Source organism: Juglans microcarpa x Juglans regia, chromosome 4D (genome assembly GCF_004785595.1).
Source record: "Juglans microcarpa x Juglans regia isolate MS1-56 chromosome 4D, Jm3101_v1.0, whole genome shotgun sequence".
NCBI classification, from domain to species: domain Eukaryota; kingdom Viridiplantae; phylum Streptophyta; class Magnoliopsida; order Fagales; family Juglandaceae; genus Juglans; species Juglans microcarpa x Juglans regia.
In genome coordinates, this window is record NC_054600.1 from 22,125,251 (window position 1) to 22,141,450 (window position 16,200).

At 36.3% G+C, this 16,200-nt stretch overlaps 1 protein-coding gene across 2 annotated transcripts; it reads right to left on the bottom strand.

Annotated features, from left to right (window-relative positions):
- Positions 1-496: 496 nt before the first annotated feature.
- Positions 497-3,763, bottom strand: LOC121259279 (protein NETWORKED 3C). Of its 2 annotated transcripts, XM_041160810.1 has the most exons (4): positions 3,564-3,763; positions 3,205-3,299; positions 2,692-2,806; positions 497-1,289 (listed from the first exon to the last, which is right to left on the bottom strand). In XM_041160810.1, exons 2-4 carry the CDS (start codon positions 3,208-3,210, stop codon positions 610-612), a joined length of 801 nt encoding a protein of 266 aa, XP_041016744.1. In that variant the 5' UTR covers positions 3,211-3,299; positions 3,564-3,763; the 3' UTR covers positions 497-609. The 2 variants fall into 2 exon arrangements, with proteins under 2 accessions (XP_041016744.1, XP_041016745.1); XM_041160811.1 differs by lacking the exon at positions 3,205-3,299 and having other exon boundaries at positions 3,564-3,758.
- Positions 3,764-16,200: the final 12,437 nt, after the last annotated feature.

Sequence of the window (16,200 nt, forward strand, 5' to 3'; positions counted from 1 at the left end):
CCCCCCCCCCCCCCCCCCCCCCCCCCCCCCCCCCCCCCCCCCCCCCCCCCTCTCTTTGGTAGAAAACATTTCTGTTGTCACTACTGGGTACTTGTATTCTTTTTCTGATACAGTGGGTCGCTGTGAGTTTTACCTTCTATTACTTTCCTCTTTTGGTTTTGAAGATTGCTCAACAAGAGGCATCCTCTGCCTCTCAAACTGTAACTTCTTACCCTTTCTTCTTCTTCTTCTTCTTTCCCTCCCCTTTACATTTTCTTCTTTTTTGTTTGTAGAGTTGGTAACTTGGCGTTTTCATTAGCATTCGCATTAGACACACCAAAGCACCATGCATACGGGCATAACCATCCATCTCTGATCTGTTATAAACTTATCTAGATGCAAGGGGACTGTTGCCCAATTACCCAAAAGACAAACTAAAAGGAAGACTATCAAAAATTGAATTACAGGTAAATGACTCGTCTGAGGAAGAATATCGAGAATGATGGAAGATACTTTTAAAAGTAGCGTTAGATTAACTTTCCGAGTTGCGTTCGAAGGGAAATTTCCTTAATATAGACATCTCTCTAGACTGTGCTACAGACTACCCTATTCACCAGAATATACCCACTTCTACAAAGCAACAACACTAACCTTCGGAGGCCCATTAAACAACTTCCCCAGAAATGCCCCCTTAAATATGTTGAACTCAAAAGGAGCCCGTTTCTTTGGGTTGGGGGAGTCTCTAGCAAGATACTTCCTCAGTTTCACATTTTCATCCTTAAGCACATCCACTGCCAAGCTCAGCTGTCTTATTACTTCTCTCTTCTCTTCATCTTTCTGCACTAGTAGATCTCGTTGAATTATGTTCTCTTCTTTAAGTCTTTCTATCTCTTCCCTCAACTTCTTCACTTCATCATTACTGACCCCACTTGGAATGGCCTCTGCCTTTATTTCTTGATCAACTTCAGTTTCATAATCTAGTTCAGGATCATCAACTTCAGACTCAACGGACTCCTCAGGGTCACAAGTCTCAGAGTAGCCATCATCCGTTTGATCCATCATACTTGTTAACTTCTCCAGTCGATCTTTAGTGGAAGAAAATGGAGACCCCAAGGTTGTAAGGAGGCGAGTGCTAGAGTCAGACTTCAATTGATCATATCGCTCAGCTAATGATCGGTGAGCTCTGTAAAACTCTTCAACCATGCTGATCAGCTCTGGTCGCTTCTTGTAATACATCTCAGCTCGTTGAGCAAATGAATCTGCATCCTCTTCGATCAATTTTAGCATGGCCGTCGTCTTCCCATCTAGTTCTGCCAGAGAATAATGGAGATAGGCATCAATACAAACAAAGCAGCAGGTTTGCATGAGGACATAAAGGGTCTAATTCTCTAATCACCATAATTAGATAAAAAGGAGAAAAAGAAAAGAATATAGCAGGGATGGATCAATGCATTATTATAGGGCCCCACATCCTTCCAACTTTCTAGTACCAGAAATCTGCTTTGCATGTTCACCAAAGTTTATTTATATTAACAAGATTTCAGGGGGTTCAAGTCATTTCAAGGCTCTAAAGAATGATTTAAACTATTGAGACCAATGCTAAAAGTTCATGTAAAAAGTATTTGACAGCTCTTGGTGGAGCTCAACAATCAACAGTGAGGACCACTATTAAATAAAATAGGGAGTACTCTCACTATTTCAACCTATTCAATCATCCTAGAACTGGCTCCATATCACCTATCAAGAACAGTGCCAAGAAGACAAGACGTGGTGCCTCTTCCAAGGAGCCCAAGGTCCGGAGTTTCCCATATTTTGACTTGTTAGTCAAATAGCATTCTATGTAAGTATTGATGGGGTCGGACTAGAGACAAGGAATTGGTTCGTGTCTTCATGGATCATTTGTTTCATGGCTGAGGCATACATATATGGCAAGGATTTCAATTGTTCTGTAATTTATGGCGTCATTGACTCAATAAAAAGAAAAGAGATAATCTTTTTCTTTAGAAGAAATTATCAACATGTAACGGCATTACTGAAAATAGATGAACCTTTTCATAAAAGGTAACATGCATGGTGTTTGATCCAAGAGAGATGAACATCCCCCCATCTGAATAGTAATTATTTGTCTCTTACCTTTATAGTATTTAATAATTTACCCAATTCAAGACAAGACTACCCAAATTCCAAAGAGAAATGCTTGGGATCCCGATAATGGGTCCCGAGCATTTTCCCAATAGTTTTTTTTTTTTTTTTACCAAGTGATTAAGTGTTTTTTATTGATGTTGTGAATTTTTTTTTTAAGAATGTATGTATGAAGAAAAAAGGCAATTTGTCTTGTCGGGAGAATCCCTCTGTGGCTGTAGTGTCACCCAATTCCAAATCACATGGGATCCATGGAGGTCCATCCCATATAAAATATTTTTCTTGTCCTTCCTAGTTTTTGGGTAATTAACAGTCCCTATATCAAGAATCTTGTTCCTATTCATCTGATGTAATAAAACCCACCAGTACACCAACCGGTCTCCCTGAGACTTGTTAGCTTGTAATTCAGATTCCCACCAAAAATAAACAAAGTCACAAAAGTAAAAAATATTCAAACTTTCAAAAAAAGTTAAGATACAGACGGAATCAAAGACAAAGAAAATCTAGGCCCACTTGATACAGAAAAATTTTTAAAAAACAAAAATTTGTAAAAAAAGAAGATTAAGGTACCGGCAAGAGTAGATTGGAGCCATGGTGAGCGCCTTGAGCTGTTGTGGCTGTCAAACCACCACCGGTGTGATGTTTGGTTCTTCATCATCATTTCCACCATCTTATCAGTCCGTACCTACTCAAAATCAAAACCCACGTCTCAAGCTTTATTTTTCTCTTTTATCAATCAGAAGCCAAGCTAAACAAAATGTGAGGTGAAAGTGACATAGATTAGAAAAAAAAAACAATTAATTTTCCTCTATTAATAACATTACTCTAAATTCTAATCATGGTGCTAATGAGGTCATCCAACGTCCTAAATGTTTAGATGGAATTACTTATAAAAAAAAAAATGTTTATATGGAATCTGGTTTTGCAGAAACTCAAATTTCTTTATTTCCTTAAAAACAAGACGGAAAAATATATATATATATATATATATATTAATAACTTACCAAATCAAAGAGAAAAGATAAGAATAAACAAGATATGGTCTCCAACCCTCGGCTAAAAAGAAAAAACCAGGCGTACTACCCGCATATACAAGCGGACGACTGTCGTTGATCTCCAGTATAAGTGCGGCCGTGTCGAGAAAACACCCGTCGCGGTTGCACAAAAGAGAATTTGTGCTGTCGAGGCACGCTGGAATAATTTCAAAGAGGCTAGTAATTTTCAAAACCCTAACCTTCCCTTTTTCCCATAAAGAAAAAATTGGTAATAACCCACCAACAAAAAAAGAAAGAAAGGATAAAAAAAGGAGTCTTTAGTTCAAGACTCAGTGAGTTAAGAACAGAACTAAGCGACCAGATAACCCTGGACTAAGCAATATATTTTTTTGAACGGCCACCATGACCATTACAAGAGAACTTCGACAAGAACAAGAGAGGTAGTACCTGGTTCCTTCGTCTTCTTCTCCCCAGATGCCAAAGCACAGAGCTGGGACTCTCTCTCTCTCTCTCTCTCTTTCTCTCTGTGGACTTCCGAAGAGAAGTGTAGAACTAGAAGTTGTAGTTTAAATGCACGTCCTCGAGTTTCGAGTCTGTTTTGTCTCTTTGTAGGACTTTAGATTTGTGGTATTTGGACGGTCGGTTTTGAGACGCAGGGTCAATGCAAAAGCGAATCAGCTTGCAATGGATTCACGTGAGATGAACTTGTAAATGAATATTGGATGCTTCTTCATGTGTTTGAAGGGGTTTTAAAATTAAAAAGACAGCCATATATGGAGGCAGGCAGGGAGCGTGGTGGAGCCATATATGTGTAACGGTCGAAAATGCCATAAAAAGAACCTTTTTCATCGTCAAAACTATAAGACACGGACCAAAATGGGACCATTTAGATTTTGGGTTTTAATGTTGTTCTTATTTTACGGCACAAAGACCACCATCCCCCAAAAAACAAAAAACAAAAATTATGTTTCTTTTCTTTTTTGTTTTGGATGGAAATGTCTTATAATTGGAAATTTTATTTTGTAGTCAGAATTTGTCATTTTGTTTTTCCGATTAGCTTTCCAAACTGTTCAAATCAACGATTTGGTATCCCAAATTATTTGCAATGTGTGAAATCATCCCATGTTTTTGGATATTATTCATGTAATGAAAATTCATTTCATTTTTCTAATTCACTTGAGTTAATATATATATATACAAACTCTTAAATCTAAGTTCTCGTAACGCTTGAATGTGTTATTAATCTTTCTTTTGAGTAATATTAGATATTCTTATAGCGTGGAAGTCTTGCATATTTTTTTTTAAAAAAAATGAATAAATATGAAATTCATATAAAAAAATTTAAAAGATATATACAAGACTTATATCCCTTAAGATTACAAACATCATTTTCCTATTTCTTATCTATTTTCAAAATTAGGAATAGAGGGGGGTAAACTTGAATTTTGCATCCAATTCTAATAGCAACATCTCGCTTTCCCATTAGGGTTTGGACAACGTTGTCACCAATTAATGGCAGCATGTCATGGATTCACGAGTTTGGGCGATTTGGGAGAAATCACAATAAGGTGTTGCGGCCATGTAGAGCCACCCCTCCTGAGCCTCCAGGTAAGTCCTCACAATTTCCCTCTCTCTCTATAATTTTCATTTTTAGGATGATTATTTGGATTGCTTTATACTGATTCAATGTATGAGAAAATCACTTGGTAATCTTTGCTTGGATTGCTTTTTATTGAAGAGTATGATTCAAAGGTAGATTTGAAGTTAGGACTTCGACTTCCTTTCTCTTTCATGCATGTGTAAGGTATCCAAGGTCTAAAATCTTGACATCCATTAATGCATAATAGAAGGAATGTTGGTGCAGTACCATTAATATGGGTACCCATTTATATACCACAATCTACCTCTAGTTTGAGAATCTTGACTTAGCAGTACCTCTAATGCTATTACACCACCCTTGTGTATTTTGGATTTTCCACAATATTGTAATTCCCAGCTTACACACATTCCTCCAATCCCTCTCTTAATTCCCCCATTGTCCAATGCCAACATACCTGATGGACACCAAGGGGTTCATATCATTACCCTTTGTCTGAGCCCATGAAGTACTCCACTAAAAACCTCAAGGTACAACATGGTGAGACTGGGGTTTGAGTAATAGATTTGTCTAATTTGATCTATTTTACAAGTTTACATTATGTCCATGGCCTCAAGATTTGGTGATCTTTGAGACTCTATACCAGGTACCTTCTTGGACTTCCCTTTTTTTCTATTCACTTTTCAACTAGGTACTCTGATTTGTTTAAGTGGGGTTTTTCTTTTGCTTCCCTTTGCACTCTATTTTGTTTTGTAGCATATGGTGTCTTTGTGGGGTTCTGGGATCCAAAGAGGTGGGTTTTTGTTTTTGGAGATCTGTATCGTTCCTCTTTACTTTGCTCTTATCTTTTGCTCTTTTGACCTTTGTTGCATATTCAAAGTTATAAAGAATCTACATTTATGTATGAATCCATTAATTTTCTCTCACTTTTTTATGCTTATTGATCCATTACAATTTCTCTCCAAGCTACTACAGCACAAATTTCTTTTTTCACTTCTATATGAGTATTTGTTTGGTCAAGTAAAGGATGTTGCATTAATATGGGTTTCTGAACCAATAAAGTGATGACATAGCTATAGCTTCTAGATCAGCTTCTAGAATTCTACAAATTCTGTGTCAACTCATCTTTTAGATCAATATTTGATGATCCAATATGTCGGTGTGGTGTGAAAGCAAACCTAAAGACTTGTCATAAGGGTGGATGGAAATTATGGCAGATGATTTTTTACTTGTAAGAATTGGCAAGTAAGATGCCATATTTTAATCATGTCATTGTGGTTGGAAACCAAGCCTAACCCACATGTTTGTTGTGGTGTTTTGCAGTATGGCCGATCATGCAAGTTTTTCACTTGAGTAGATCCTGAAATCCCTGAATATGGTATGACTATAATAGAACATCTTCAAGCAATGAATGAACAGTTGTTGGCAAATACTGCTCAGAATGATATACCAGTTCAGTATGTGACATCTAAGTTCAAGTAAAAAAATGGAAATAAAAGCTACTCAACATCAAGTAGAAACCCAAGTGGATGCACGTAAAACAAAGATGCTCATGTGTAAATATAGGGTTGCACTTATAGTGCCGTGGATGTTTTTCATATTTGTATTAATATGGCTACTACTTTACTTTAACCACTCAACGAGGTTGGAAATCTCTCTAGTTTTTTGTCAAAAACTTGTTATATGATGTTGGAGTCAGACTACATATTATGTTTGGTATTGTTAACATGAGGCAGGGAGATTTGTATATGTATGGTCCTTCAATAGTGAGCATACTAGCTTTGTTAAAATTCTTATGTTTGGTATTGTTAAAAGTATTTGACCTGATAGATTTTCTAGCTACAGACAACAATGAGTATGCTTCATATTATAGTTTCATGATCAAGGGATACTTTGATATTTTATTATTATAATGTGGATAGTACTTATGTGTTGTAAAAGTTTACTTGCTTATGTAACTAGCATTGGTGCAGTAGTACAGTTCAATAAAGAGTAGACCCCTTTCGATTTCAGACAACATGGATCTGAAGGAGGCTATTAATCATGAAAATAGCTTCAAAAAGGTAGAACTGGAGTCATTGGAATAAAAAAGTGGCTTTATATCCCTTAAACTTGTTAAAAACAACATAGGAAAATCAATAGAACTCGCTTCACACTCTTATGCAAGAAAATTATGAAGAAGAAAATGAGGATTTTAATGTATTTATTTTGAATTAAATAAAATATGTATTTCTCTATCTATTGTGGATTTGTGATAATCAAGTACTCTACTTATTCGAAACTAGAACATTCATCCACGATGACTGTGAGTAGTGTATCAGCTATAATTGCTCGTCCTGTATATATTGTGTCTTATGTCTTCCTCTCTTTCAAAGTCAAATTGATATTTTTCTCCTGAACATATAGCTATTAAAATGAATTAAAATAAATTGAATAGTGCATATGGAGATCATAAAACCATTGCTCCATTGTCTTTCTTAATATTCTGAGGAGTACACTTGTAGTATAATATGGTATGACTTAATCATTTGAATTGGTACACTTGTATGACTCGTAGACAATGCCTACCACAAGAACAACCTGCCCAAAATTCTGGCAAAATGCCTCCATACAACAGAGGCCTTCATTTTGGATTATGTGTCCAAATGTCCCAAACAAGCCAATATTATAGACATGGGCTTGTCCACATGCCCCTTCCAACTGCATCTTTCGCCTCACAATATCCAAAGAGAATGTTGTTGGAAACAAATCAGAAGTAAAATATAATCATGTCTTTACATTGAAAGTACCCGACAGTTAAATGTCTAGTACATATTAGAAATGATATTCTCAAAAGACAACAAAAACAACATAAGAAATGGTATTCTTACATAAATGAGCACCACCAAACTGAGCAACAAAATGAGCACAAAAATTAGCACTAAAATTGAGCACTAGCCTTTACACCAACATAGGTAAAATGAACGTAAATTTCACAAGCCTGCACGTAAATATCACCACACTCAGCAATACAGTAAACTGTAGAAATGCCTCAACTTAATTAAAGTAATAACTAAACTATAATATATATACCTTGTATCTTAAAAATTAGGACCACAAACATGAATTTCTTCCAATACAGCTTCTTGCAAAATGTGTCTAAAGAATGGGTCTACAATTCCAAACCTGCATCATATTGTTACACCAATGATTGTACTATTTGGAGTAAAATTAAAGTTCAGCATAAGTGTTGATCTATTATACGTACGGATATTGATATCTACATCGTGATATGTAGGAGTACAACAAGAGTTATCATCTTCTAAAAGTTGGTAAGACTGTTGTACCTACCAAGGGAAGACAAAACATCCACAATTAATATCCTCAAATAATCATATTATATATATAAAAAATAAAAAAAAATAAAAATAAAAACGTACAAACAATATCACAATTGATTGAACAGTAGAGGCTATAGGAAAATCACACCCGGCCAAGCTAGGTGAGCCAAAATCTGCCACAACGATTCTATCTAGGTGTGGCCAATTCTTTTATTCAAAATTCCAAGACGTATAGTTAATGCCGATAGGTTACAAAATATGATTAGACACATAAAATACAAAAACTACCTGACTTACTTGGGCCCATTGTGTCTTTCTTGATGTCAACATATTCACTGCATTCTCAATGATGATTGTTTCTTCTTACAAACTGGCCTCCCTTTACTACGAGCAGCTACAAGACTTTTTAATTTCTAAGACCCTTTTGTCACCCCTAATTATCTAATAGGACAATTATCACACGCTGGCTGCACCTCAACCCACTCCAACTTCAACTTACCTAAGAGTCATTAATTTCGCACCACCTTCATCTGACATTCCTGCAATTGAAGAAATCTCGTAAAATGCCTTGATCAATGTATTCATTTGGTGTGCATTTGGACTACAACTCAGATCATCGCGGCTACTTCGGACAAGTGTGTAATCTCATTTCAAGTCCTTCATCCACCTATCAAAGATGTGTTTTGAAGGCAACTATTCCTTGTCATGGAGTGTCAACACACGAATGACATGCCTACACAAAATGTCCTCAAAATCAAACAACTGACACGTGCACCTTGCTTCACAGTCTCATCGTTCAAGTCAACACATTTTACACTTTTTCTTAATCCATCCATAACTTGGACCTAGTAAGTCACATGATATGTAAAAATTCCTCCTTCATTCGAAATCAAACATCTTAACTCTTTTTGAACTTCTTTAAATTTAATATTTGTATAAACTGTTTGGAACTGCCTCTCAATGCCATAAAAATTTATGCACGGAATTTGTGTGTGGAATGAACTAAAGCCAGCTACAAGCTCATTCTCAATCTTGCGTCTAAATTTATTATCATACTAATCTACAAATTGCTTTAATATTGGCTCTGAATTTACGTAATCATCCAAAAACACATTTATACTCTATCTTATTTGAATAGTTGACATTCAGTCTTTCCTGCCCAAAAGTCATTCCTCACGTACGCTAGCACCCATAAATGATGCTTATAATATAACCATTCAAGCCAAAAGTTATCACGGAGATCAAAACTATCAAAAAGTTGCAGCCAACACTTGTCGAATTCATCACAAGTCAACGTGTCATAAGCACACTTGTGTGAACAGTTCAAAGATCGATTGTTTTCTTTCCCATAATCTGTCACAAGGAGATAACACAACATTCAAGAAATAATCGAGGAAAACAAAATACTCATGAAGCTGAATTTGGATGCCATCATATTGTCTATATGCTCCAAATTTCTTGGGAATTCTTTTCATTACATGCCACAAGTAAAATTGATGTCGAGATTTAGGAAACACATTTGCAATTGCATTTTACATAGCTTTATCTTGATCTATTGTTATGTCTTGTGGTACGTGGTCATCCATATACTTAAGCCACAACTAAAATAACCAAACGAATGTGTCCATATCCTCCCCAGAAATCAAGTCACATCCAAATCGAATCGATTGACCATGATGATTAACTCCTATCAAAGGAGCAAATGACAGTTTGTATGCATTGGTCAAGTATGCCGTGTCAAAAGTTATAACATTACCGAACGACTCGTAAGCAACTCCACTACGGGCATCCACCCAAAATGCATTCCACAATCTGGTTTCATCATCAATGTCCATGACATAATAGAAACCATCATTTTGCACCTACATACGAGTGAAGTAGTTTTGTTAGTGCTTCGAACCTCCTAACCCAAGCTGAAGTAATCTGACCTCATGTATGTATTTACGTGCATCTCTCTCTCAAAACGTGAGATTCTCATACCCTCCAACCTCAGCAACGCAAGAATTATAGTTCTTACTCAATTGAATGCCGGTCATATATCATTGTATTCTTGTCTTCTCTTCATCGGCTCATTCAACCTCTTATGACATCTAATGTATCTTGCTTTTCTAGGACTGAGAATATGAGTGTGCTCAAGGAAACCATGAGTCAAGCAAACTTTCATTCAGAACCCAATAGGACATTAATATTTGCCTTACATTCGTTATATTCCATCGATCTTGGTTTAAGAATATTCGACTATATGCTCACAAACATGCCTTGATGGACATAAGCAAGGGTGAAATATCTTATTTTCCCATTGGCTCAGATTTTAGAATTTCGCTTTGTCACTTCAAAACCAAATTGCTTTGCATATCGCATATAGCATGTCCTTACTTCCTCAACTGAGAAAAATGACATTCTCTCCTTCAACTTTTCAACAACATCCTCATCTCCAACATTTGGTTTCATCCCTACACAGACATAACATAAGAAACAAAGACAAAAAAAAAAAAAAAACAAAAACAAAAAGTGATGATAAAGACAACAAAGAAAAAAATCAATCAAACATAAAGAAAAAAAATCAATGATGCATCAAATACGGCATAATTACAACAAAAATACATGTGTTATCATTTTAATTAACGCTCACAATTAGATTGAGCATATGTTATAAGTTTAATTTATGCTCAGCAAAAATGCATCAAATACGGCATAATTACACACATCCAATGCATTTTCTTATATATCATCATTGAACTTAATAGCAGCCAAATTTCAAGTTATAAATTTATCATTTACATTTATTTTGGTTTAACTTTAATTATGGGTCAAAAAGAAAACAATTTCATATATTATAAGTTTAATTCATGCTCACAATTAGATTGACAGTATTAGAGGGATAAAAGATTTGTCTTAATAATTATATTCACAATCCATGTAAATTTTACTGAATTGATACACACATCCAATACAGTTGTTATATCTGATTTCAGAAAGGTCAGATTTTAAAGATGGCACCATGACCAAAACCACGTAAAACCACAACTAGCAAGCATTTAAAATATCGAAATATTTATCACAAAACCCCTTGTGTAGCAGCATCTCAATGCAGAATGTCAAATAGTTCAAACTTTAAGATCGTGATTTGATAAAAGATTGTCTTTATCATGAAAACTATTTCAAGTTTTGCATTGATAATCAAATTTTACTTTTATACCATGTGACGCCCCGACTCCCACGTACAAAAAAATACGGGAATCGTGACGTCGGGATGATGATAACACGGTTCACGTATCCCAACGATAGTGCCAACTGTGTGCAATATGCAAAAGTGCAAATAAAAATTGCAGCGGATAATATAAATAAATCATCTAAGTACCAGAAGTTTAAATACAAATATTCAAAACAAATTATCTTTAAAAGGTTATACAGTCATCCTAAAATATAATACAAGGCAAATACATAAATAATTGATGAAAACGAATCTCGACAAACAGGAGCAATCCCAGATCACTCCACCAACAGAGCCAAGCTAAGGCACATCATCCTCATCTGCATCAAAAGCTGCGATACCATAAAATGGTACTACAGGTAAGTAATAATTCAAAAAACTCTCGGGATAAAACGCATTAATGCAACCAACAAATAGATCTCAAAACCTCATTTTCTCCGAAAATGATTATTTTTCAACACACGCCAAAATCTCATTTTGGCCTAAAAACATAGTCTGTCATTTTTCCAGAAAATGATTCACACAAAACAAACCATTTATCGGACACTGTAGGCGGGAATCGCAGGCGGGACTATACCACCATCCCTACCACGTGCACTGTAGGCGGGAATCACAGGCGGGACTCTACTACCATCCCTGCTTACCACCATCCCTGCAGTTCCTTTCCACACAATGAATACTTATCACACACAATGAATACTTATCAGAGCACTGTAGGCGGGAATCATAGGCATGACTATACCACCATCCCTGCTTACCACCATCCCTACCTCGTGCACCGTAGGCAGGAATCACAGGCGGGACACAACCACCATCCCTACCGCGTGCACCGTAGGCGGGAATCACAGGCGGGACTCTACCACCATCCCTACAGTTTCTTTTCCCTTTTTCTCAAACCAGTCAATCCAGTCATTTCAAACATACTCAAAATTATTTCTCACATGAAAATTCAGTTTTCAAATAAACACATGAACATGTATGCAATCATGCGAAAACCCAGTTTTCAGTTATAAACATGAACATGCGTGCAAATGCAGTGAACAAGACACAACACCAATATCCAACAACCAACAAATGTCAACACAATCCAATCACAAACCAAACATACAATCAACTCCATCCACAATCCATCCGACCCCCGAACTCCTCGGACTCAATCCGGCATAACCAACCAATTCACAGATAAAATGAGTTAGTGCAAAAATACATTTAAATCACGAAAGTTCTTTGGGAAAGTACTTACAGTGCTATATAATAATTTTCGAAGGATTACGGAGCTGCAAGAAGTGGCAACACAACTGCAGAACAGTGCAAAATGCACTGTGGCCGTGGGTATCAAATACCCATTTTTGAATGGGGACAAACCAAGACCCAAAATTGATAGGATAGGGCTTAGAGACGTCGGTGAAGTCAATGGTGATGGTGGTTTGCCGTGAGTGGCGGCGCAAAGGGTGGTTTTAGGCCTAAAATATCGAAATCGGAGATGGAGATAAATAGGCTTCACCGATGACGGATCGGAGCTGGGGTTGGGTCCATTGAGTTGCTAGGAGGTCGAGGATTAAGTGATGAAAAAATGGTGGCCGGAGGTAGTGCGACGGCGGCGCTGGAACGAAAAGAAGGCCGCGGCTTTGGGTGGTTCGTGGAGGCTACCGGCAGCGCGAGGGAGGTTGAGGTTGGAAGGGTATGATTGCCGGCCGGTGGGGAAGCGAACGGGAGAGGCGGTGCGCGCACGACTGCGCGACGGCGGTGGGTTGGGAGAGACGACGTGAACGCACGGGGAAGAGAGAGGGAAAGGTGTCGCGCGGGGAAGGAAAACAGAGGAAGAAAGAAAGAAAAAAGGAAAGAAAAAGAGAAAAAGAAAAGTGGGAAAAAGAAATGAGGTCCAATCCTCACCTCTTGGGTCACAAAAAATGATCCAACGAAAATGATTTCAAAACAGCAAGTTAAATAAAATAATTTAAACGTAATGATAAAATGAAAATAAAATAATTAAATCCAACAATCAATTAATTTAAAAAAGAACAATTTAAATGCATAACAATAACAAATATTAAGGAAACATCTCAAATTATTTTTTTTCACAATTTAAAGATCATAAAATAAATCATCTAAAAATATCCGATAAATTTAAAACAAGAGAATAAAATTTTGAATTAATAAAAATAATCTTTCAATAAAAATACACTAAAATACAGGGTGTTACATACCAGATGCTCAAACACAGGAACTATGAGAATTTGAATAACAAATTAAATTCACTTGTACTTTTAACTCAAACTCCAAAAAGTTCCTTGTGAAAAATATTCAAGTGATTTCTCCATACCACAGGAGGAGCGACGAAGGTGAGACAAAAGTATCCTCACTGTAAGAGGTATGACGCGGAGGTGGGCTTGATGTTGTCTAGGCTCGATGTAGTTTGGGCTTTACGTCTCTCTCAAGCCAACTTCAACAGTGGCAACCCAAAAAATGAAAGCGACGCAAAAAGGGCCAGAGAGAGGGAGAGAGGAAAGAAGGGTCTCGGCTCGTATTAAATGTTGGCGCGAGGGAAAATTTCACATATGAAAGAAAATGAAAGCTGACTAACAAAGCTTAGTCTAATCTGGGATGGCAGAATAGATAGAAGCAGAGTTTCTAAGGGTAGTAAACAGGTAGTCTTTGGTGGTAAGGGTATCATTACCTAAAAAAGAAAAAGATCCCCACTTGGAGTGTTGGATCTGTAAGTATTTTTTTTCTTTTTTTTTTTAACAATTCTACTGAAACTACTATCTAATATGTGTTTATCATTTTGCATCTAATATTACGAGTGCTAGGTTGCATATCTTTCATTGTCTTTTTGAGGGGAGTACATCGAGAAAGTTTAGAAAAGTATTACGCCGGCTTGTGCCGGCAAAGAGAGTATCATCAAATATTTTAGTCTCAAGTTATAAATATTTCACTATTTTTAGGTATAAACTATTTGTGGTTTCTTTTCCAATCTCATAATTTATAATATAAAGTTTAGCTATTTAATATATATATATATATCTATTATATATAATAAGCGCCAATTGACCTTAAATAGTGTTTTTGTCAACACCTTTTCTTCCATTTATGTCCTTATTTTCTTTCCAATTTTGCCTTCTATTTTCTCATGAAAGTCTCATTGTTTTGTATTTTCTCTTCCTCTCACCAACTGTTTTGTTCATGCTTTTCTCAACAAAATAGAGCATACGCATATGCATGAGACAAAATCAAACCAAAGAAAATCTGTTCCAATTTATACAACTTCACTAACAAAATCATACCTATATACATGAAACTAAACTAAATCTAAACACAATTTGCAATAAATGTCTACATATAAAAAAAAAAAATCTTCAGATTTGCAAACTACCCAAATTCGGTCATTAGATGCACCAGATCTGCAAACCAGATCTACAATGACAAACCACCAGGTCTACAACGACAGCCACCAAAACGACCCAAATTCGATCATGAGACCCACCACGCACAGAGGATGTTCACCCAAAGCCGTGAATATGTCAACTCTCTTATTCTGGCACCCACATATTCATGGCTTCAAACAAATCTTCACATCAGTCTTCGCAAATCTTGTGGAGGACGATGATGATTGTGGGTCAAATATTGACGGAATAGAGAGGAGAGAAACCAAGCGTTGTCGTGAGTTACTGGAAACGACGGCGACTGAGATATATGGAGAGAGAAAAATAGAGGTGGTTTTGGTTGATAGAAGATAAATGAAAAGGAGAGGGTTGTCGGCTGATGGATGGAGAGAGAGGGAGAGAGAGAGAGAGAGAGATGAGAAAGGTGGGGGAAAGAAATGGTGTTGAGAGAAATGAAAAAAGTGTCGGTGCAGAAGGGAATAAGAGGACGGAGAGAGAGAGAAGAGATGAAAACAATTAGTTAAGTATAATAAAAAAAAAAAGTCTGGGGAGCAGCCCCTATTCACGCATCATCCAAAACACATCTTACGTGGCTAAGTAAATTGAAAAATTTATTCTAAGTCCCACAAACCTGGAATTCAAAATTCAATGAAGGAATTGCTACCAGGGGCTAATATGAGCTGCGATGGTGAGGGAGTTGCCATGACTGGGGTTCGACGGTGGGGGTTGTTGGGAGGTTGTGGGGCTCGGTGGTGGTGATTGGGCTGGTAGAGAGGGGGAGACCCATTTCGAGTTGGGTTGATCTAAGCTGTAATGGAGAGGTAGGACGAGGTTGTCATAACTTGGGTTCGACAGTAGGAGTTGCTGGGAGGTCATGGGGCTCAGTGGTGGTGGTGGTGGTTGGGCTGGCTCATAAAAAAAATCTATTCCATAACAACAATATTCATTAAATAATAAATGTTACGAATGAATTATTATTTTCATCAAAAGAAAATATATTTAAATTTATAATAAAATACACAATTCAAAGAAACTGCAAACTATATATTTAATATTTGAACTATACTATATAAAGTATCTAAACACTTAAAAAAACAACAAAAATGTAAAATTAAAAAATCTTGATATTCATATATTTATATCTTCTCATTATTTCATACAAGATCATCTACTATATGTCCAAAATGTTGCAAAAAACTTTATAGAAAATAAAGGGATCATCTATCTTGGCGTAGAAATCAATCAACTAGGACAACTGTGTCAAAAGAAACTAAACATTCTCTCCATCAGCCCTGTCGGTGAAACAACGGCATAAAATTTTGAAATCTCTTGTTATCAAACACTAATTATATATCTAAATAAAACATTAACTTCTATAAATCTATAACTTCTGTTAACTTCTTATTAGATTTACTTTAATTTTTGTAAATTGATTACATCTTTTTAAGGTTTTTTGAATTTTTTTACTTAGCTTTTGATTTCGCATTTCTAACGTAATCTATTGTATAGATGGATCTTCTAGAACATGGAGGCGAGGAAAAATGTTTATTCATCAATCTGTTTAAAAAAT